General features: G+C 38.3%; 2 protein-coding genes across 3 annotated transcripts in view; both read left to right on the forward strand.

The window, feature by feature from the left end:
- The window catches only part of ITGAV (integrin subunit alpha V), a 60585-nt gene extending 50477 nt beyond the window's left edge, over positions 1–10108 (forward strand). For both annotated transcript variants that reach the window (XM_062579348.1, XM_062579347.1), the window contains exons 26-30: positions 984–1097; positions 2639–2752; positions 2842–2949; positions 4019–4141; positions 4512–10108. In XM_062579348.1, coding sequence (XP_062435332.1) covers positions 984–1097; positions 2639–2752; positions 2842–2949; positions 4019–4141; positions 4512–4607 — 555 coding nt within the window. In that variant the 3' untranslated portion in view covers positions 4608–10108. The remainder of the gene's footprint in view (positions 1–983; positions 1098–2638; positions 2753–2841; positions 2950–4018; positions 4142–4511) is intronic.
- A 3308-nt stretch (positions 10109–13416) lies between these two features.
- The window catches only part of FAM171B (family with sequence similarity 171 member B), a 30078-nt gene continuing 21975 nt past the window's right edge, over positions 13417–21519 (forward strand). The window contains exons 1-2 of the mRNA XM_062578932.1: positions 13417–13585; positions 15093–15194. Of these exons, the coding sequence (XP_062434916.1) occupies positions 13417–13585; positions 15093–15194 (271 nt within the window). The remainder of the gene's footprint in view (positions 13586–15092; positions 15195–21519) is intronic.

Consider the following 21519-nt stretch of genomic DNA (forward strand, 5'->3'; position numbering starts at 1 on the left):
TGAAATAAAAGGTAAACAACAGACTGTCCACCCAAAGACAGATTTATGTCTCATTTCCTTTTGTTTCCTTCTTGAAGACTATACTGTAGGAGTTTTAAATTGGAAGCAATAGAATTACCTGGTCTTGAACTAAAGCATTCCAAACACTTCTAGGTTGCTTCTGTAAATTTTCTTGGATTTATTTCCTAGAAGGAAATCATTATTTTATATTATACATTTTTGATAATCAGAAAACATAGCGTAGATACAAATACAAATTTCCTGTACTTTTGCTATATGATTGTAATAATACATTTTTACAACTCTTACATGTTTTCTCTTATAAATTTCTTGTGTAGAGGAAAATTACTTTGGCTTTGCATAGTCTCATATGTAAATTTGCAAATTGACATTGGAAATTTTTAAGGAATTACTGAAATTATTTATGAAACCTACTGTATTCTGTTTCAAGGCCCTCCTGAAAGAATTTGTATGTTTGTATGTGTCTGTACATGGGCACATATGTATATCAGTACATGGTACATCAGTATCGTACTAGTGCTATTTTTTTCAGAGTTAAAAATTTTGAAATGTTGAGGAAAAATGTTTAATAGAAGATTGTAAAATTCAAGTTTTTACCATGGTTTAAGACTATTTTGATGTTCTTTCTATGCCTGAAAATGAAAAACACTTTACTAATTGAGTTGGTTTATGGGCTATAAACAAGTGAAAAAATTTTGATTGGATGGAGAATTATGATAATTAAGACTCTGCATTAGGTCTTATTAGAAATCTGCATCAATGATCTAGAAACGGCAACAAATAACAACATTTTAATTACAACTGTAGATGAAGCTAGGTTCTGAAGATTGCAAATATTAGCTAAGAGAAACAGAGAAAGCTGGTCAGGTATATATTTTCTTGACTTAGTAGTTTAACTTTGAAGTTTACAGGTACCTAAATAGAAGAATTATCAGTTATTTGGGTTGCTTTTTGTATACTAGATTTCTGCTTCTAAAGATGAGGACAAGAATGAAACACTTAATAGGGAAGATAATCGCAATCATCGTATCAGTCGAAGGGATGTAACTGCCATTGAGGGAGACGTGCATACTTTGGTAAGCTTTGAGCATTAATACATTGATTACAAGTTGCTTTTTTAACAAAGAGATGAGAGCTCCATGAGAGGCAGCATCATTTCTGAAAATAAGGTTTCGAATTTTTTCTGTATTTGAAAGAATAACAGACAAAAAGTCATATGCTCTGGATCTGGTCCACCCCTCTCCCCACCCCCCCTCCCCCCCCCCCCCGCATGCATCAGTTTTCCTCAGGGTAGTCGGAGTAGGCACTATGCAGCCTGCTAGTGCATATGCCTTGAGTTTTGTGCTGTTACTAGTTTTATGTCCTTCAAAAAAAGAAGACCAAACTGAGCACTTTATTCAGTGTCAGTCTTGTATATTGTGCTATTCTCTAAGTTGGATAAGTGATATTTTGTTAGGGGAAGTGTGACAAAAGAGGATAACTAGGATGAAATAGGTAAGTATTACAATTGTCTTAGCTACAAATTACAGCTGATTTCAGGAATGCACTTCCTTGCTGATGAGTGGATATTCTGCCCTTAGGTACATGGAGAACCTGTCCCTCCTCTTTCCACACAAGACTGGAAATAACTGTACTATGAAGTAAATACATTACTGTATCACTATCTTTTGTAACCATACTTGCAAAAATGAGCTCCCTTGCTTTGGGCAGGACAAGATGGGCAGGCAGCTGAGAGAAATGCTGTGGGAGTTTAGATGGAGCATTGGGACTAAAGCCCAAACACTGATCCCAGAAATATTTAGGATTTGGAGAGAAGAAAACAGGGCGCGGAGGAAAGAAAATGAAAATAGTGATGGAAGTCCAATTTTGAAGGGTGGGTTGATATGTTTGTTTGGTTTTTATACAAGAGTGAGCTTGGCTTTTGCCTGATCATCCTAATGACTCAGCAGGACCTCACCTCAGAGGTTGAGTTGCATTATACTGGCAGTTGCACTTACACTGTACAGTGCTTTTATTTATAGTATAACTAAAACCACAATTAGAAAACAAAGCCTTGTTTTGCTCTACATTCTTCCTCAGGTATTGACAGTTTAGCATCCATGTTATCAGAAGTACTTTAATAGAAGTGTGATTGAGAAATGCTACTCAGACTACCCAAGTCTTAAGTATTGCTTATAGATTAGGTCAATCATCTTGTTTGAAGTCTTTTGCTGCATGGAGCAGAGCATGTGATGGATGGCAGGTGGTACAGTCAATTGCCATTAGTTTTCATCTGAAAAAACCCACCTGTGTTGTTTTTATATGGAGGGATGGCAATAGATCAGAACTCACCCCCACCATGCTGCAGAAATCTTTTCCTAAATATGTAAATAAAATACATACCATAAAACTGCTGTCAGATGTTTCAGCTTTGGGATCCAAAAAGTCTAAAATTGGCTCCCATAATACTTTTCTGAATGCATACTTATGGACTACTACAAATAATTGTAGTATTACAATTATTAGGCTAGTCCTGCCTAGAAAATAGTTAATGAAATATGTTTATGAAAAAGTAATGTTATTGATGACTCTCTGAAGATATTTATCATTGAAATGTTCTTCCTATTTTTATAAACAGGGCTGTGGAACTGCTGATTGTTTAAAGATAGTCTGTCAAGTTGGCCACCTGGAAAGGGGAAAGAGTGCAATATTATATTTAAAATCTCGCCTCTGGACCCAAACTTTCATGAATGTGAGTGCTTATGTGTAGTCTGTCCCTGCTTCAGAAATACAAGTAATTTTACATCCATATGCAATACTAATCTTGTTTTTCTCAAACAGAAAGAAAATCAGAATCACTCTTACTCTCTCAAATCATCTGCTTCATTCAATGTTATCGAGTTTCCTTATAAGAACCTTTCCTTTGAAGATATCCACAATTCTACAATAGTAAGTTATTTATGTCTAGCTTGAGTTAGCGTACAGTATTACTTTGAAATTAATACAGCAATAAAGAATAATAAAAAATGCTTAGATTTATTTTCTTATTCAGTGGGATAGATCTGTTGCTGCATAGCTGCATGTGGCTTGGTTTAGTGCCAATTCTATGAACTATTTGATTCATATATTAGTTTCAGTTATAAACATAAATTGAGGGCAAAATAAATACTTTGTTTCAAAACTAGAGTTCAGCCATGGACTATTTGGAACTTTAAAGACATAAGTGATCCAACAGAAAAAGAAGTGATGGAAAACAGTACTAATTATCTTGTTAATGCCCTTTGTAGATAAATATTTGACTTGAAATTTTTATTCTGTTGTAGTAGTACATAGAGCTTGCATGATGGACTATGTTCATGTTATGTTATGCACTATATGAATGTGGAACAAAAAAACAATCTGTGCCCTAAGAATTCCTAAGAGAAAGGAGACTGGGTGCACACACAAGGAGAGAAATGGGTTACTCTATGGGGCTGTCAAATTAGATGTTTTTAGTAGGCACTGTATTATAAAAGATCTTAAGAAAAGGATTGAAAAAAGGATAGAGAGTGTTTATTTTTGAATATGGTTTCTAACACACATTATTTCTTACCTCCTAAGCCTTGTGGAGTTGATTTTTGTTTTGAGGAATACTGCCTTTTAAGAAAGAAGGAAAAAGTCCTAAATTATTTTTATTTATTTTTTCAAACATTTCCAGAATTCTATGCATACACTGAAAATCATCAAACATTACAGAATACGTGCTGCCAAGCTATCACTGACTTGAAAAAAAAAACTCCCATAATTTTAATCAATTTGAAATTTGTAATAATATGGGTCAATAAAGCCTACATGCCATCATGCATTTTCTGTTAGCCTATAGCTGTACACTGACATTGCAGAGAAAAAATAACTGATGCTGGATTAGGGTTATATTAACCATTATAGCATGTACTTTTTAAATATGTACTTAAACTGCATGAATGAACTCACTCTGTCATGGCTGTGCAAAATATGATTTATTGCATTTTTCTACTAGGTTACTACAAATATTACATGGGGCATTCAACCACAGCCTATGCCTGTGCCAGTGTGGGTTATAATTTTGGCTGTCCTAGCAGGATTACTGCTCTTGGCTGTTCTAGTGCTTGTTATGTACAGGGTAAGTACTGTAATGTTGGTTTTATGTTGTTTTTCTCTTCTCCTACTTGTGATGTATTGCTTCCAATAGTGCAAGCCACTTGCAGAAATAACTTAATTTCCTAATCATCTGAATCTGACTTTCTGGATAAATTTTTAAAAATTTTCAGCTTTGTTCAGAAGTGGAATAAAAGATGGTGTCTGTGATCGTGCTGAAGTACTCAGTTTAATTTTTCCAGATGGTATTTATTGATTTTGGAGGACTAAAACCTGGAAAAAGAAAAATATTCAAATAACAAGATCTGATGAAGAAGCAATGAGAAAGATAAAGGATGAGCCTATATTTTGAAAAGCAGGGTCACAGAATTTTTTTGTTGTTCTTCAAATTACAGATGGGCTTCTTCAAACGTGTGAGACCACCTCAAGAAGAACAAGAAAGAGAACAACTGCAACCTCATGAGAATGGGGAAGGAACGTCAGACGCTTAAGCAGAGTTTTATCTGTAAGACGTTCTGAAACTTTTAAAAGCCCACGTCATTGTTACAAATACTGGTTTCCCTTTTAAGGAGCAAACACTCATGACTGTGCTGTTGCTGATTTCAAAAGGTATCAGCACCTGCAAAATAAGAGCAATATATATAAATCTTCTCTTTTGTATTAATCACGTTGACACATGTGACTAATGCATATGCACTGATATGTGTGTAAGAAATTTAAGTAATATGTAGTGCTATGATTTTGCTTATTGGGATGTAGGAGACCACACGTTTTCTCAATTCACAGACTGGCTTTACATGTATTCTACATAGATTCCATTTATACTCTTTAAGACAGCAGCTTCCATAGATACTTGCTGGATTACATGTTTTGATGGATTTTTGTTGTAGTACACTACACTTAATTTCCTAGCTGATGAAAGCTAGTTGCACAAAAACAAGCATAACTTGCTTTACAAAGCTGGAGGGTATTCTTTGACCCATTAATTCTGCTGATGATTTTTTTTCCTCCTGCTCAAAAAATATGAAAGATTGTTCAGTGGAATCATTAACGTGATCTTCTGTGCATCCCAGTTCCCCGTTCTGCCCAGTCATCTGTCCCCTGGGATCTTACTATTCTGCAGTCTCCTGTTTCCCCTCTGGACTTCACAGATACTACTCTCCCAATCCTAGGTCTCTTACCTTAAATATTGAGGCTATAGAAACAGAAGTGAGAGGTAGAAAACTGGGGATGTTGTACTCATTAGGGGATGCAGTGGAAAGATGCAGGGTAAGATCCAAAGACTGTGCTATTTCCATGGAGCAGGATAGATGTGTCACACACAATTCTTGGCAGTATGGATCAATTCAGGTACTGCCAGGGACAAGATGTTGGACTCCAGCTGCCAAAAGACATGTCTGATATGAAAACCGGTAGCCTTCATGCCCACAGATCAAACCTGCACAGAGCTTAAAGTTGTGTTTTCTTGGGCTGAACTTCCATCTCTGGCAAAACAGTAGAGGGAATTTTTGTGACAGATTACCTGATGCACCTTGGGGAAGCTGCTAATAGTTTGCACATTCTGTAGTTTACCTTTTCAAAGTGCAGCATTGAGTGCTACAGAGACTGTTTAAGCTACGGTATCTGCCAGCCAAATGTATCTAGATTACATCAGTACTTTAGCAGTGCTCGCCCCTGCCCTGCCACCTGCCCTGAAAGAACAGCTAGCTTGTCAGTGAAGCAGTGTAGCCAGCAATATGAAAGGGGTTGATTAACAAAGGCTGATTTAGCTTGTTTAATATTTATCTTGCACAAAAGGCATTCATTACCAGAGAAGACACTAAGTATTTTCTGTTTCACTGTTGGCTTTTAAATATACTAAACTTCAGTGAGTTAAAGCCAAGAATTTAAATCTTTCTTAGCTTACTTCCCTCAGTATTGGTCCAGTAAAATAGCATCTTACACTTATGAAAGAACACAAGAAGGTGGCCTGTATGTATTCTGGTAACCATGTAACTGCTAGTTAGGAAGTTAGTTGGCTTGGAACCACCTGTAGCTGTCCTGCAGAAATCTTAAGAGTAGGCATACTTTACTTGAGATTTCTTTATTCTCCATTCAAAAAAGAGAATAAACTACCATATGAACTCCTTACATGCAGCGACATACAAAAAGGAAGACTTCTACTATAATTATACCAGTGTGGTTTCTATGTTAACAAACTCTTAGAGGGACAAAAACTCTTTTTGTTTTTTGTTTTTTGTTTTTTTTTATTATTATTATTATTTTATTTTCCAAAGGTGCAGCTGTCCCATAAATACTGCAAAGCCCAGTAAACCCCAAATTATCTGAAATGAACAGTTCTATTCAACTTTCATTTCTGCATACTTTCTGAGATTTAATATCCACAAATGACTTTCACTGTTAAGTCTACTCTTTTTCACTAAACTGTGATGGCACTTGAGTCATTAAGGGAGACAGCACAAAGTTAATGTTGGGGCCAGTTTGTACTTCAGATATAGGCTTGCATATTTATCCATTTAAATGTTTTTGTTTTAGAGAATTTCTTTAAATTTAGTTTATATGAGAGGGTATAGGGCAAAATTCTAGTTCCACTGACTTTTCAAGATCTTCATTGCAGTCAAGGTTTCATTCTTGCCTTTACTTCTAGTATTGTAACTACTAATAGAGACGAGACTCAGGAGTCAGGCTTTGATCCTTGCCTCAAAATGTGATTTTTATAAAACATACGTTCATTTCACAGACTTCTAGGCTTTTAGTTCATATACATTGCCAACTGATTATCTATATGCAAGAGGATTGTTTTTACTCTGTCTTAATTTTAGTAAGTTAAGAGGTTTAAGACACTGTTGGTAGACAGGTAAGAGCTCTAATTCCTGCATGTGTGTTTTTGTTACACATACACACTGTGTTGACTTGAAATTCAGTAGACTACTTGCACATCTAGACATTATAAGGAGATAGGGGTGGGGGAAAGCATGGTCAAAATCCCTTCTGCTCACATGTGGACAGAGTACCACAGCCTTGTTAATGTTAGTGCTAACCACATCTTAATTTTATTGTGGCAACTGGAAAATTTTTGCTGTGTTTCAGGATAAAAAGGTACTTTTTTGGTACAACTGCTGTAGCTATGGAAAGTTCCTTCTGTGTATTGAAATTATGATAAGTAAGACTTAAATGATTTTATATTGTTACATTCTACTAGAAAATAATTGCTTCTCTTTGTCCACTAATTTCCAGATTAATTATTAAAAAAAAATTCAGTAGCATAGGCAATTGCAGTATACAGATTACTTAATGAACACAGATATAACACTCCAGATTCAATTTAAAATTACATTTGAGTTTAGGAAAGATTCAGAACAGAGTGCTTTCCTAAATGGAGATGAAGTTGAAGAGAAATCTTTGGTTTCATATGCTATATACAACAATAAGATTACAGTGTGTATATATATGCTCTTGTGTTACTATAGATTTCCCAGTGACTTACAGGCATTGATACATTCTTATAGCAAATACTTTAGTGATGTGGAAACTTCTAAAGAAACCTTTAAAATGTATTTTGGAGTGAAATGAATGCCCCTAAGTCAAAACTGATGTGCATAAGATACATACTGCAAGTATAATAAAATACAAGTATGGTAGTAGGTAATTGACTTAATCTTCTTTTGAGAGAGTTATCTTACATAAACATAGCTTTATGTATATAAAATCAGCAAATATGTAATTTTACTCTATAGTAACATTTTAAAGAGCTAGATCTTTTGTAAACAAATTACAAAATTCTACAACTAGTCCAGTTTGCAATTATTGCAGCATCTCATGATGCATATTAAAAGGTGATTTATACTGCAAAATATGTATTATCTGGTACTATATTTGACAATATTTAGAAAATGTAAAGAGAGGAACGGAATTTATATGTTTACATTTCTTTCAAGAAACACTACCAAAATCTGAATTCACTCTTAAGTGTGACTGCAAAGTCAAACATGGGATACATTTATCAATGTAAGTTGAAATATTTGAGAAACATTCACAGATGTTAGTATCAAGCTTATGGATCATATATGCCCCACTTTGATTCATAATGCTTATGAAACATTAAGAAAGTTTGTAATATTTGTCCTTTCTTTATAAATTTCAAGCAAACATTTCTAATACTCAATACTTTCTAAAATTGTTTCCATGCTTAAATAGTCTTCATGGTAAACTTCCACGGGTATATTTTGAAAATATTTCGGCAGTGTTCAGCATGTTCTTTGTGCTTTGAAAGATTCATGTTGCATTTTCAAAGCAATATAGCAATAGATTTGTGTTCAGAAAAATGCAAAGAACTGTGCAAGTGTTCCTGAAGAATGAGAGAAGACTTCCAGCATGGCTGTCTTTTGAGGGAATGAGAGATTAGATTTTTTTGCAATATTCTGGTCTGCTGCTGGTTATCTTGGCATAGGTGCTGCAGTATTTTTTCACACCCTTACAAATAGTCACAGGGTAGCATTAGCCCAGTGAAAATCTAATCGGCTTCTGCCTTCAGTCCAGGCTGAGGCTAGTCTATAGTTTAATGAAGCCGTGGAAAACTTGACATTAATTTCAGCTGGCTTTGAATTAGGCTCTTGTGTTCAATGCTGTTTTCTGTTAATGAGAAAAAAAAATTTTTTAAGGAAAGTGGAAATTCAAAATTAAAAAGAAGGAGGCAGCCTGCAGATTTGTTGAGCCTTCTGGAAAGAAGGGTTTTTTCATTTATCTATTTCTGAGGTAGCAGGAACTCATTAGTTTGGTGGTTGGGGGCAACCTATCACAAAGAAATGCCACACTTGGGAGCATGATCACAGGCTGAGCTCCAGTAATTCTCATTGACTTCAGAAGGACCTGAACTCTTTGGTACTGAATCGCTAGCTTCTAATTCGCAAGTGCAATATAACATTATGATCAAATCTAGTTCATTGCCAAGTTGTTTGTTATTTGTCTAATAAGGGATGTAGCATTTGTTGACTGGCAGTGGTTGATATTTTTAAGGACATTAACAAAACCAGTGTATTAAATTGAGGATGATAAATGAATGCTGTAGAAAGTTTTTGATCACCCACATTGGGTGAGACATGATGTATATTCTGAAGCTTATCTATTACTAACTCTTGAGTTATTGAGAATTGGTACAATGTTCTTCAAGTCCACTGTAGAAAATTTGACTACAGACTCTATAATAATGGTTTTGAGTCTGTAGTGCTACTACTGTTTCACATGATTATGGTATCTAGAATTTCAGCACATTTTTTCCCATTAAAAATTGTAACAAAATTTATGCTTACATGCATTGACCTTCAATTTTTTTGCATTAATAATGACTAATTTGACTCTTGGCTTTTGCAAAGTACATGAAGATTTAATGTAGCATTTCAGACTGCAGAAAACATTTTCAGGTTTAAGTGGCCCTTTCTAGTCCATGAAGGAAACATGTTCGTTATAATACAAATACTTTGAAAATGTAACAGTTTATTTCTTCACAGTAGAATTTTTTTGCATGGATTTTTGCTTGTGCATTAAATTAGTATAGCATTGTTTGCATAAGCAGAAAATTAACTTACAAGGCTGCTGCATTTGGGGTTTCTTAGTAATGTAATAAATATGTTAATAAAACATGGAAATATTTTCAGCAACTATGAACTTGTTTCAAAGGCCTATGGTACGTTCAAAGAGAGCAATTTACATTTGAAGTCACCTTGTTATTAGATCAAATCTTGCAAAGAAATATGTGGATATAGTAGTAAAGTAATTTTGTATTGATATCAAATACAGCTATTAAGCTATGGTTTTCTTTTCAACTCATGCTTTCCATCTTAAATCAAATTTAAAATGATTTTATTAGGTTATATTTTTTTATATATATATTCAATTTTAAAATGTGATTGGATAAACAGTTTATGAAATGTTATTGTAAGTATTACATTGATTCTGGTGATAAGAATTTTTGAATAAAACACCTCTGAATTAACATGTTTTCTCTGAATCTTTTCCAGGAATAAATACATATATATATTTTTAACCATACACTTAATTCAGCTGAATATATTTCATAGTATATATCCGTAATCCACAGTAATCTACTAAATATGAGAAGATCGCATATAACTTTTACCTTCTCAGCTAAGACTGCATGTATTAGTCTCATGCCAAAAGGATTTGTAACCACACCAAGCAAGGGATGTTAGAAATTTTCTCTCATCATTAGAAGACAAGTTCCTACAAGAATTTCTTTATAGAAAAATAATTTGTTCGGATTTCATAATTGTTACGTCACTGTGGAAGATGTTTTTTGCCTGTTTGCTATGAAAATTCCGAAAGAGATAGTATTTCTTGTTGTATCTTCAGATTAATTTCTTAGTTTTGAATTCTTTCTGGTTAGCAACTGTATTCATCTTTGTGTGGGGGGCAACTAAATATTTTGCTGGTCAAAATAAAGGGGTACACTTTCATTTTCTATTGACTGAATATTAATGTTGTAATACTTAACTGATACATTAGTTGAAGTATTAAATAGCTCTACATAATTTTGTTAATTTTTAGTAAGTACAGAGTACTACAGTTTCAAAATACAAAGGTCAACTTAGACCAAATTTATTGAAATATTTGTATTAACATCTATATATATTTTCTCATATACATAAAAATTAGGATTTATCTTGGATGCTGTCTAAAACCAATCTTCATACAAGATATTTCAGAAATATTTACCACAAACACAGTTTTACCATATCTTACTGATAAATCTTCTAAAAGTGTAGTGCTGAACCGTTACCTTTCTTGGCAGACATATATAACATACCATGACTAAACTTTCAGCACAGAGATGCGTAACTTAAACATTTCAAATTTTGGGAAGCACAAACAGACAGTAAAACACCACCTTACTAGTCCTTACGACTTCACTCGCAGATCATGTCTACTTGTTACCATTTTCAGGGAAAGCTTTGCAGAATCCTGTATGTTTACATTTCAGTTTCATTTGTGCAGGGACACTACACTCCCTGACAAAATAGATGTTATATGACATCCTTTCGATGCAGGATGATGTATACAGATCTTGTAGAGTAGTTTGACGCTTGAAAAGTATGTATAATTTTTTGGGTTTTAGGTCTGTTAGATACTGAATAAATTTCAAATACTGTTTGCACTGTTCATTCAGAGTTGCATGACTTAGTTAAAGTGTAAAGTAGACATGTCAAGGACGCCATAAAGCTTTAAGGACATGAAAAAAGATTGAGAATTATTTTTTCCCTAATGTTTCCTTAGGAATTCTTACTGAATATGATTTATTGGGCCCTGCTTTCAGAAAAAATAGACTAGAGTAATACATGTCTTAAATTTAATGCTTATCCTACGGAATTGGAACATTGAACACCGTTTTTGCCTATTTTTTTATTTATTTGAGTTGGAAAACTTCTTAAAAGTTAGGAGAGCTCTGAACTACCTTTAAAGACTGTAGGAGTTACTACTGGTCATATTACCTCAAGTAAATATTTAGGAAGGTGAAATAGATTTCTTTGTATTGGCTTTCTTTATTTCAAAGATAATTTGGTTAAGAAAACATAAGCCTGATCTATGTTTTTTTTCCCCTGAAGTGGGTTTTACTGTATACTCTCTAGATGTAGTCTTTTCTCAGTAATTTATCTAAATATAACACAAACACTTAATTTCCATATATTATTCCCATTTGGAAACCATTTTCCATAATATCATCTTTCATCATGCATTTAAGAGATTTAGTTCGTAAGTTTATAAATGAATAATTGTGATATTCACATCAACATTAATTTAACAAGTTGCAACTGCAAGTAGGTTCAACTGCTCTTCCCCAAATAAACTTTATGTATTTCTAAAAGTGTGAATCTGAGCATTTGGAAATGAACGTGTACACGATCCACACTTTCGCAGTATCACATTACTCATTCATCATATGAAGTCACTACATTAATAGAGGAAGCAAATGGCCAAAAGTACTTGGATAGCTTTCTGCTAGCCCCCTTTCCTGCATGGGAACACATGGTTGCAGGAATTCCAAAATGACTCCAAGTGTAACACTGCCTCTGAGGGTGGAGATGCAGCCCATTTTTCTTTGCAATGCACAGATAAGAGGACCTGGTCGACAGGATGCTAACTAGGCAAGTAAGTACTGAATAAATATTTTCTAAACCAAAAGGGCAATCAATCTCTCCCTTCTCCTGAACTGTCTCAGGCAAGTCCCAAAACAGGCAGGATTGTTTTCATTTCTTTTTGTTAAACTCTTTTGTTTGCTTAAAGGTCATTCAAAAGAATTTCCACAAAGTTTTCAGGGCAGGGGTTTGGGGAGTGTTTTGGTGTTGCTAAAGTATAGGGAACCCAACCTAACAACTGTTTTACAGGAAAGTATTGAACACTACCCGCGAAGGAGGGCGCAGCAGTATTCCACAGGCAGTGGCCGGCCATAAGGCACGAGTGGGGGGAAGTTGAGCAGTCCGGTTTTCAGCGATCCTAAAACACGCCAACAAACCATCAGCAACTGTGACAGAAAGTAAATTGTACTTCCATAGCTTCAACGTTAATCCTGACTCTGTATGAAGTAATTGCTAATGACAATGAATCATCGTATTTTAGAGAAAGACATTAAATTACAACGAAAAGTAAGTTAGATTTTCTTTGATTCTAAATTCTAGGACTGCGACAGTTGACGCCACGCTCCTCGGGTGAAGCAGGGCCGCAGTGATGCTCGCCGGCGCCTCAGCCAAGCTGCTCCGCGAGCTCCCGCGGGCTCCCAAGCGCCGGCCCGGAACGGGGGCTGCCAAATGGCGCTCCCACGCCCTCGGCCGCGAGCGCCGCAGCCGCTTCACGGGCGGCGATCTAACGGCCGCGCCGCCGCGCGCGCGCCAACGGCTCCCGCCGCCCCGCCTGAGAGGGCGCCGGGCGCAGCGCTCCGCGCCACCCTCACGGGGGAGGGGAGGGGAGGGGAGGGGAGGACCGGACCGGACCGGACCGGACCGGACCGGACCGGACCGGACCGCCCCACCTCCCCGCCGGCAGCCCGGGCCATCACCGGCGCGGCGCCCCGCCCCGCCCCGCCCCGCCCCGCCAGTGTCAACGGCCCTCGGCGGCGCCGCCCCGTCACGTGCGGGGGAGGCGAGGCGAAGGGGGGTGGGGGCGCGGGCCGCCGCCGGCCGCTGCCGCGCGTGGGGGCGGCCGCTGCCCGCCGCAGTCTTGCCGCCGCGGGAGCCGCCGGCCGCAGCCTGCCGCCCGCAATATGCCTCCGCTGCCCGCCGGCTGCTCGCCATGCCGGGGACCCGCGGGCGTCTCTCCTCGCCGCTCCTGGCGCTGGCGGCCGCGCTGCTGCTGCTACTGCAGCCGCCGCCGCTGAGGGGGCGGCTGCTCCCCGCCGCCGCCGCCGCGGCCTCGCTCAGCCGCCCCGAGCCGGAGCCGCAGCGGGCGGCGCTGCCGGGAGGCGCCGCCGCCGCCGCAGGTACGGGCTGGGGTGGGGGGAGGCGGCGGCGGCCGCCGGGCAGGTGCGGCGGGGCGGCGGCCTCCCCGCTGTGGCTGGGGCCGCTCGGCCTCGCCGAGGCGCGGTGGCGGCGTCGCCGTCGGGGTGAGGGGCGGCGGCGGTGCCGCCCCCGGGCTCATCCGCCCGCGCGTCGCCCCCGCGGGCGGAGCGGAGGAGGCGTTTTACCGCGCAGCGCTGAGCTGAAGAGAGCGGGCGGCTTCCAGCGGCAGGCGCGGGTGCTATGGGGGCTCGCTTCCGTCACCTACCTTAAAAAAAAAGAAGAAAAAGAAAAAAATCTCCTGAGCTAGTAAGGGCTCAGATTAGGATAAAAACATTCTTTTTCTCATCATGCTGCCTTTCACAGAAGAATTTCAAAATGGTTTCAAGCATTAATTATTTAAGACCTCCTAGCACCAAGGCTCCATATGGGCAAATCACTTAAGCATATGTTTAAACTGTGATTTTTTTTCCCTAACAAGCATATATGTATATTTCTGTTTTTAATTGATTTCAGGAAGATGCAAAATGATACAGTTTTAGGCTTATGTGTAATATTTTGGTGGAGTGAATCTCCTTTACAAAACACCAAAGCATCTATGTTAATTAGGAAACATAAGCGAAGAGCCTGAATTATGGCCTCTGCTTGCAGCTTCTTAAAGATGCAGAGAAAGAAAATAGCTTCTGTAAAATACGAATGCAACTAACAGTCATTTTATATTTTTATATATGTATATGTGTGTGTGTTAGAAAAGTTAATGATAAACCCTTAGGAAAACGGAAACTAAATCAAGGTATTTTAATTTTTGTTTTGCAGAACCTTAAATGATAGGAATTTTAGAAAGGTATTGAGTGGAATGTTTGGCTTTTGTTTTTCCTTCTCAACTGATGATTTTTCATTGTTTCGTACCTTACTCTGCTTTTCAGAGGAGTATACCATTAATCACCAAACAACCCCTATTAAAATACGTTGTCAGCATTTCTAACGTGCAGTTGCACATTTTAGTTATTAAGAACTGAATGATCTTGCAAAAAAAAAAAAAAAAAAAAGACATATTTTGTAGCTCACTGATCCTGTTTGGTGTCAGGTACCGATTTTATTTCAGGAAGCTTTATTACCTTATTGCCTTCAGTGCTAGCAAAAATCTTTGGCACTAAATTTGACGCCAGTGCTATTGCTACACTGCTGCAGTTACATAACTGTGCATTTAGATGCTGTTGCTTTCCTTTATTCGCTTATTATGCTTTATAGATTTTGATGTATTTGAGTCCTGGAAGTGTTCAGTAGTACACAGCTTTCATGATTAATCCTTGTTCGTGAATGTTGAAGGTGATGATTTGTACTGATCCTCAGTTACGTTTAAATGCAGTTACAGCTTTATTTTGTTGTTGGATACTGTATCTCGTTGGATACTCCATCTTTCAGCTTTTTAAATGATCTTGGTATTTTTTTCTTTTTTATAAAATTCAATAGTCCTCAACAGGACTGTTCTGAAGAGCCTGAAGCGCGTTCCTGTAGCAGCCTCAGGCCCTGTGCTGGGAACTCCCAGGGCAGGCAGCAGCCTGGCTCCTGGAAGTAAGCAGAAGGAATCTGCCTGAATTTGAGTTTACTCTATATGTTTGTGACTCCAGTGTTGCAGATGGGAAGGAACATTAACATCCTAAGAGAGGGAATGTGGAGAGCTACGGTTTTGATTTGCAGCCTTTTCTCTTGTTTGACATTCCTCTTTTGATACCTCTGTTATGTCCAAGCTAATTATACAGCTTTACAGATCAGTTATCTCCTGGATTAACAGACTTCTGCCAGTGTAATGTTACACTGTCTCAGAAAAGATGCTGAAGTCTGAGCAGCAGCGTGTAAAGGTTTGGAGAGCAGACTCTGCTGCTGACACACAAATGCAGTAGTGAGAAGGTACAGTTGCACATAATTGAATGGTTTCTTTTTCATCTCCTTTCTTCTCCCTTAAAAACAACAGGAAAGCTGCCACTGCCAGAAGAAATAACTAAATTTTGAAGACTAGGCAAAGAAGACATGCACAAGAAGGACTCAGTTCATGGAGTTACTCTGACTTGTGTTATGTCATGAATATAGCTATTCTTTCAAACTTTAGAAGAAATATCCAGGAAGAGGGAGCCAGGCCTCTGTGGCAACTGTGGCAATTGCCAACGTGTCTCTGTCTTAGATTCAGGTTATGTACCTACGCAGAGAGTTTTTTGTTTTCTGTGCAGCAGTTTTAGAAATCTGGACTCTGATATGCGGAAGTGATTAAGAGAAGTCTGTGGGAGCTTTGAATACTCAGAAGCTGGTAAATTATAATTCTGTCCTTGATTCAAAGCAAAACTGTTTTGGTTTTCCTTACATTTATCCTTATCAAGATGTCTTCTTTACAGTAAATATGGAGATACATTCCTTAATGTTTGAGATCCACAGGATATTCTGGATGTGGTGCGTTGTTATTCTTTTTATAATGCAGGTATTGTGCAATAAGCAGAGACCACTAATTGAATAAGTGATACTTAACTGCATCAGTTCTGTAGCAAATCTATTATGTATATTGCATGGACAGGATTATTCTAGAAAAAACGGTCGTTATGTAAATAGGTGCGATCACATTATGTATAGACAACACATAGATTGGCATACACTGTTTCAGTGCTGGAATTATTTTCATTTTGCAACCTTAATTATAGTTGAAATATGTTTTAAAATAGTTATTATTTCTCTAAGTTTTTGTCATAAAACTGTGTGAAGTTCAGTGCTTTGAGTACCCTTCCATATCTTTTGAAATGACAGTATACTCAAGACCTGCCATCATATTCATTATAGACCATTCCAAATTCACTTCTTATTCTAGAATTCAGTGAAAAGACCTTTTGGGGGGGGGGGGGCGAAGGGGGAGAGGAAGGATTGGCAGATGGTTTTGAATATAACAGGAAGATCAGCTTGATTTTTGGATGGGGTGAAATTGAAAATAGTAGCAGGATGTAATTAAAAAGTGGTAACAGCTAGTAGTAGTTCTGAACAAAGGAGGAAGGAGAACTGGAATGGCTGTGAATGTTTATGCAGTTTGTTCCATTCATTGAGGCTAGTAAGACAAATACGTGCTTGCTTGCAATACCTGAAAAAAATGGGATTCCTTGACTGCCCCTTGGAGGCAAATTCCCAGAGGGGATGCTGCCTTTGGAGTTTGAGTCTGTGCCCATTTCTCAGTAGCATTGATTTGTGTCTCGTGATGTTGCTATCTAATGTTCTAGACAAGAGAATTCTAGTTAAGATTTTTATAAAGTCTTTGGTATATTGCCATATTCTTTCTGATCATTCAAGGTGATAAAAGGAAATGCAAAAAAAGTTATCTGAGATACTGGAGTAGAAGTATTTCTCTGACATATGTATAACTTAAACTTTTTTAATCTTTGTTTGCAGTATTAGTTTCTAGTTAGGAGATCTTTTTCCCTGTGATTTATATTGGTGTCTAGGTAGTGCTTAGGTATTTAGAGCAACTTTTGGTTTTGATTGCTTGTTCTGTTTAGGTGGATTTGAATTTAAGGAGTGCAATACTACGTAGTGATGCACCTCTTAAAATACTACGTAGTGATGCACCTCTTAAAATACTACGTAGTGATGCACCTCTTAAAATACTACGTAGTGATGCACCTCTTAAAATACTACGTAGTGATGCACCTCTTAAAATACTACGTAGTGATGCACCTCTTAAAATACTACGTAGTGATGCACCTCTTAAAATACTACGTAGTGATGCACCTCTTAAAATACTACGTAGTGATGCACCTCTTAAAATACTACGTAGTGATGCACCTCTTAAAATACTACGTAGTGATGCACCTCTTAAAATACTACGTAGTGATGCACCTCTTAAAATACTACGTAGTGATGCACCTCTTAAAATACTACGTAGTGATGCACCTCTTAAAATACTACGTAGTGATGCACCTCTTAAAATACTACGTAGTGATGCACCTCTTAAAATACTACGTAGTGATGCACCTCTTAAAATACTACGTAGTGATGCACCTCTTAAAATACTACGTAGTGATGCACCTCTTAAAATACTACGTAGTGATGCACCTCTTAAAATACTACGTAGTGATGCACCTCTTAAAATACTACGTAGTGATGCACCTCTTAAAATACATATACTGTGGAATTTAAAATGCACTGCTGTGGGAATGGTTTGTTTGCTTAGTGGAGTAACATTAAAGTTTTCTTTCTCTGCCATTACTGGACAGGGGATTAGAAAGGCAGTAATAAATGAGTGAGGAGTTAAAAGATGTATAGGAGGTTCTGTAGAATAGTTGTAGAATTCTGTAGAATAATTTCCTTCTATAAGGAAATTATTAATTTTCTTAACTGTGTAAATTACGTGGGATGTGGTTCCTTCTCATGGAGTTAGGGATGCCTAATCAGAGACTTGTCATTTGCTCTAGGGTTGAATTTTTCTGCAAGCAGCAGCACGGCATTCTCAGCCAAGAGGTGTTAGAATATAATCAGTGTCATGGAAAAGATGTATTTTGTCACAGCTTACAGATTGTTTTCTATTGGGAGGTGGTGAAAATGGTTTGCAGTTCTTAAAATAAAAGACTTTTGTTTTTAGAAGTATTGGATGTAGACATTCAGTCAGAATCAGTATGTATTTGTTATATAAAAGAACACTTAAAATTTGAGGAGGCTAATTTTTAGTCAAGTGAAAAATTATTCTTTAATTATCAAATAGAACTCAAAAGTATTGCCTACCTACTCCAGCAAAACGGTATTATGCAAGCAACAAGAGCAATGCAAGCAAGAAACTTCAGCGCCTCTGGAAATGCATTCAGAAAGCTCGTCCTTTGATTTTTGCTGCCTGATTTGTTCAGCTTTATTTACAGCTGAGATTTGTAGTGATGATTTCTCAGCTAAGTAAAAAATATGTAAGATTCAAGACTAGTCTTGAGTTATTGAAGACATGGTCTTAAGTGACTTAGCTTTCTGTGCCACTGCAGGATATCTAGAAACAAATAATAACAAAGTAAAGCTTAGTAAAAACTGTAGAGCAACAAAAAAACAGACAGGGCATTAGGAAATGGAAGGGTGATTGAAACATCTGCAGTTTGGGTCAGAAATGCGTGATGAAAAGGAAATATGCATAGATAATCTAATCTTGTGTCCTCGTGAACCATGATGGGTCACTCAGTTGCTAGTAAGAGAGGATTTTTTCCTTCCCAGAGCACAAATTAAAAAAATGTGTACATTTTTCTAAATTTCAGGGAGAAGTTTGAGATATAAGCAAAAGGGTAGTGAGGATTCTGAAGAGGTAAGCAGCTCTCATATACTGAATGCTTGCTTTTTAATGAAACTTGTTATATATTGTACAGCATCATGTTCTGTAATTCAAGAAACTTAATTTCAAGAAACTTGCATTGATAGTTGTTTTCCTAATAAAGAGCTGAGAGAAACAAGGGCAGAAATGTATGTTAGTTGTCACAGAAATAGGACTTACAATTACACCCTGATGAGAAGTGGCAGGATGCAAGAGTACTTAGTGATGGCAGGAAGCTACGTGTTGCAAGGTGGTAGTTTTTGCAGTTCTTGTTTTGTTAAAGTTTCATTACTTCTCTCTAGTCTGTTGGCAGATGATGCATCATCAAAGACCGACCAATATGTGAAAAAATTTATGGAATTGCTGTCAGGCTGAAAAAAAGCAGTTTCAGGATTTGGACTAGAACAGCTGATCTGTGTTATTGGAGATCTGTAGCATGCATTATCTGTAAATTGGGTGATAGTAGAGGAAGTCTTTGCAATCTAAGGCAAAGATCTGAGGGGAAGGCTTATTCAAAATAAGTTTAATTCTTGGCATGATCTGTCAAGCTTAGAAAAATAGTGCAGCTTGCCTTAGCGTCATGAATACTGAATATTTTTATATTCACTATATTCTGCTGTTATGAATGGGGAATTGAGGCGCAAAGGACGCATCTGTTTTGTCATGCTGTAGTACTCCAATTCCTTGTTTAACTTCTGAATTCCTTCATGAAACTACCAGATCTACCCCCTCCTACCTACTCCTAGTTTCCCAGACGTATTCCAGCATATCAGGTGTGCTCTTGCAAGGCTGTAGCACCTGAGTAGTCGTCATCTACATACCTACAAGAAGCTGTATCTAGTAAGCTGCAAAGCAGCTGTTGCATTTATTGCTTTGCTTTTCTTGGCGCTGTAGTTGTTGTAGGAAGTACATGAGATTTGAAAGCAATTTTCCTGCTAGCACATGTTTGTAGGGAGGATGTGAATGTATGCAGCTTTACAAGCTGCTGAAATGGCCTCTGCTGGGAAACTTGATTTCTCTTCAATTTCTAAAGTTTCTTCAGGAGTGGGTTAAAGCTACTGTCCATAAGCCAAGTATTTGGTAAGGAAGGCATCACTCAGCCTGTACCTTGTCTTTCCAGCGGGAATAGGCACTCCAGATTCTAGGTCTCTGTAGCTGCCTGAAAAGCGGTAGGTGTCTGGGAAAGGGCCATCCTTCTAAGCATCGTCTGAGGCTGTGGCACAAATAGAGCATATGCCTACCCAGCCCTAACCACACTGTCTTCATTCTGCATAGGTGGAAGAAAGTCAGGACATCATCACTCTGATGAATGTATTGCCCTGTTGTTTTGGGAGAGAAGGATCAGGAGGGTGTCTTGCTTAGACCTTCCATGAGGGGGGTGTACTGTAGCTGTAGTGTGAGCAGGCTCTCACATTAACCAGGTGATAAGCATCAGCAAAGCACAATGCCATCCTGCGCAGAGGATGTTTCCAAAGCACCTGTTATCTTAAATGCTGCCTCGCGTACACAGGAGTTAGGTGTGGCAACTAGCAGTTCTGTCAAGCAGCAAACTGTATGATACGCTACGAACTGCATGAGCGGTTATCAGGTATCTATAGATAATGTGAATAAAATCTGTTTTCCTATCTGAGTTGGGCCAGCTGCAGGAACCAGTAGTTTCCAAATGATGCTTCTTGCCCTCTGAACGCAAGCATGTTATGCATTCTTGTAAACAAAATACTGACAGGACTGCAGTTTATTGTACTTGCATGGCATGATCCTGATGATGTAAGTGTATTTTTGTCTGATCTATCTCCTGGGAACTATCTTGTATGACCTGCTAGGATTGGCAGGACTAGGGAGTGATGTTCTTTCCAGTCTGTGTGCATAAGCCCCCAAAGGCTCACCAAGTGGAGACATGAATGCTGTCTGATTCCCTTGCTGTCCTTATTCCTTCCCCCTCAGTTTCTTCTTTCTTTCTCTTCCCCTAGATTGTGATTAAGCTTTACTATACAAGCTTGAAAAGTCTACGCTGACTAAAAGCTGGTAGCGTTCAGGCTTCAGGGAGCAGTAGTTACACACTTTGATGTGAGGATGAGCTATTTGAAGATGATAGGCTACAGGGTCAGACTCTCCTGCTGGGCTTTCCATATAGCCCTCCTCATTTAAACATTCTGCATCTGCTGTTGGTGGCCCCAGGTGCCTAAGACAGTGGACTCCTACCAGTGAAAGAGGTAAGAGGTGGTCTGTCACTGCGATTACATGGAAGGAAATTGTAGCTCTAGATAGGGTAGAGACAAACAAATTTCTTAAGACTTCTGCCTTCTGGTTTTCCTTGTCCCATTTTGAAAGATTTGGATGTTTTAAGCTGCAAATAGTGGCTGAAGAGCTGTGGTAGGGAGTGGCTTTTTGTATTTAACAGGGGTTGTGGGATGTGAGTGGGGGACAGATGCTGAGAGCCATAAGCACTGGGAGGTCATGAATTGCCCCCCGCCCCCCCCCCCCCCCCCCCCCAAAAAAAAAAAGCATCTTAAATATTTTAACACGTGTCTGTGTGTTCTCATTGAAGTATGGTGTTGGCATGACCACTGCACCCCGAAAGGGCTC

This window comes from Rhea pennata, chromosome 6 (genome assembly GCF_028389875.1).
Source record: "Rhea pennata isolate bPtePen1 chromosome 6, bPtePen1.pri, whole genome shotgun sequence".
NCBI classification, from domain to species: Eukaryota; Metazoa; Chordata; class Aves; order Rheiformes; family Rheidae; genus Rhea; species Rhea pennata.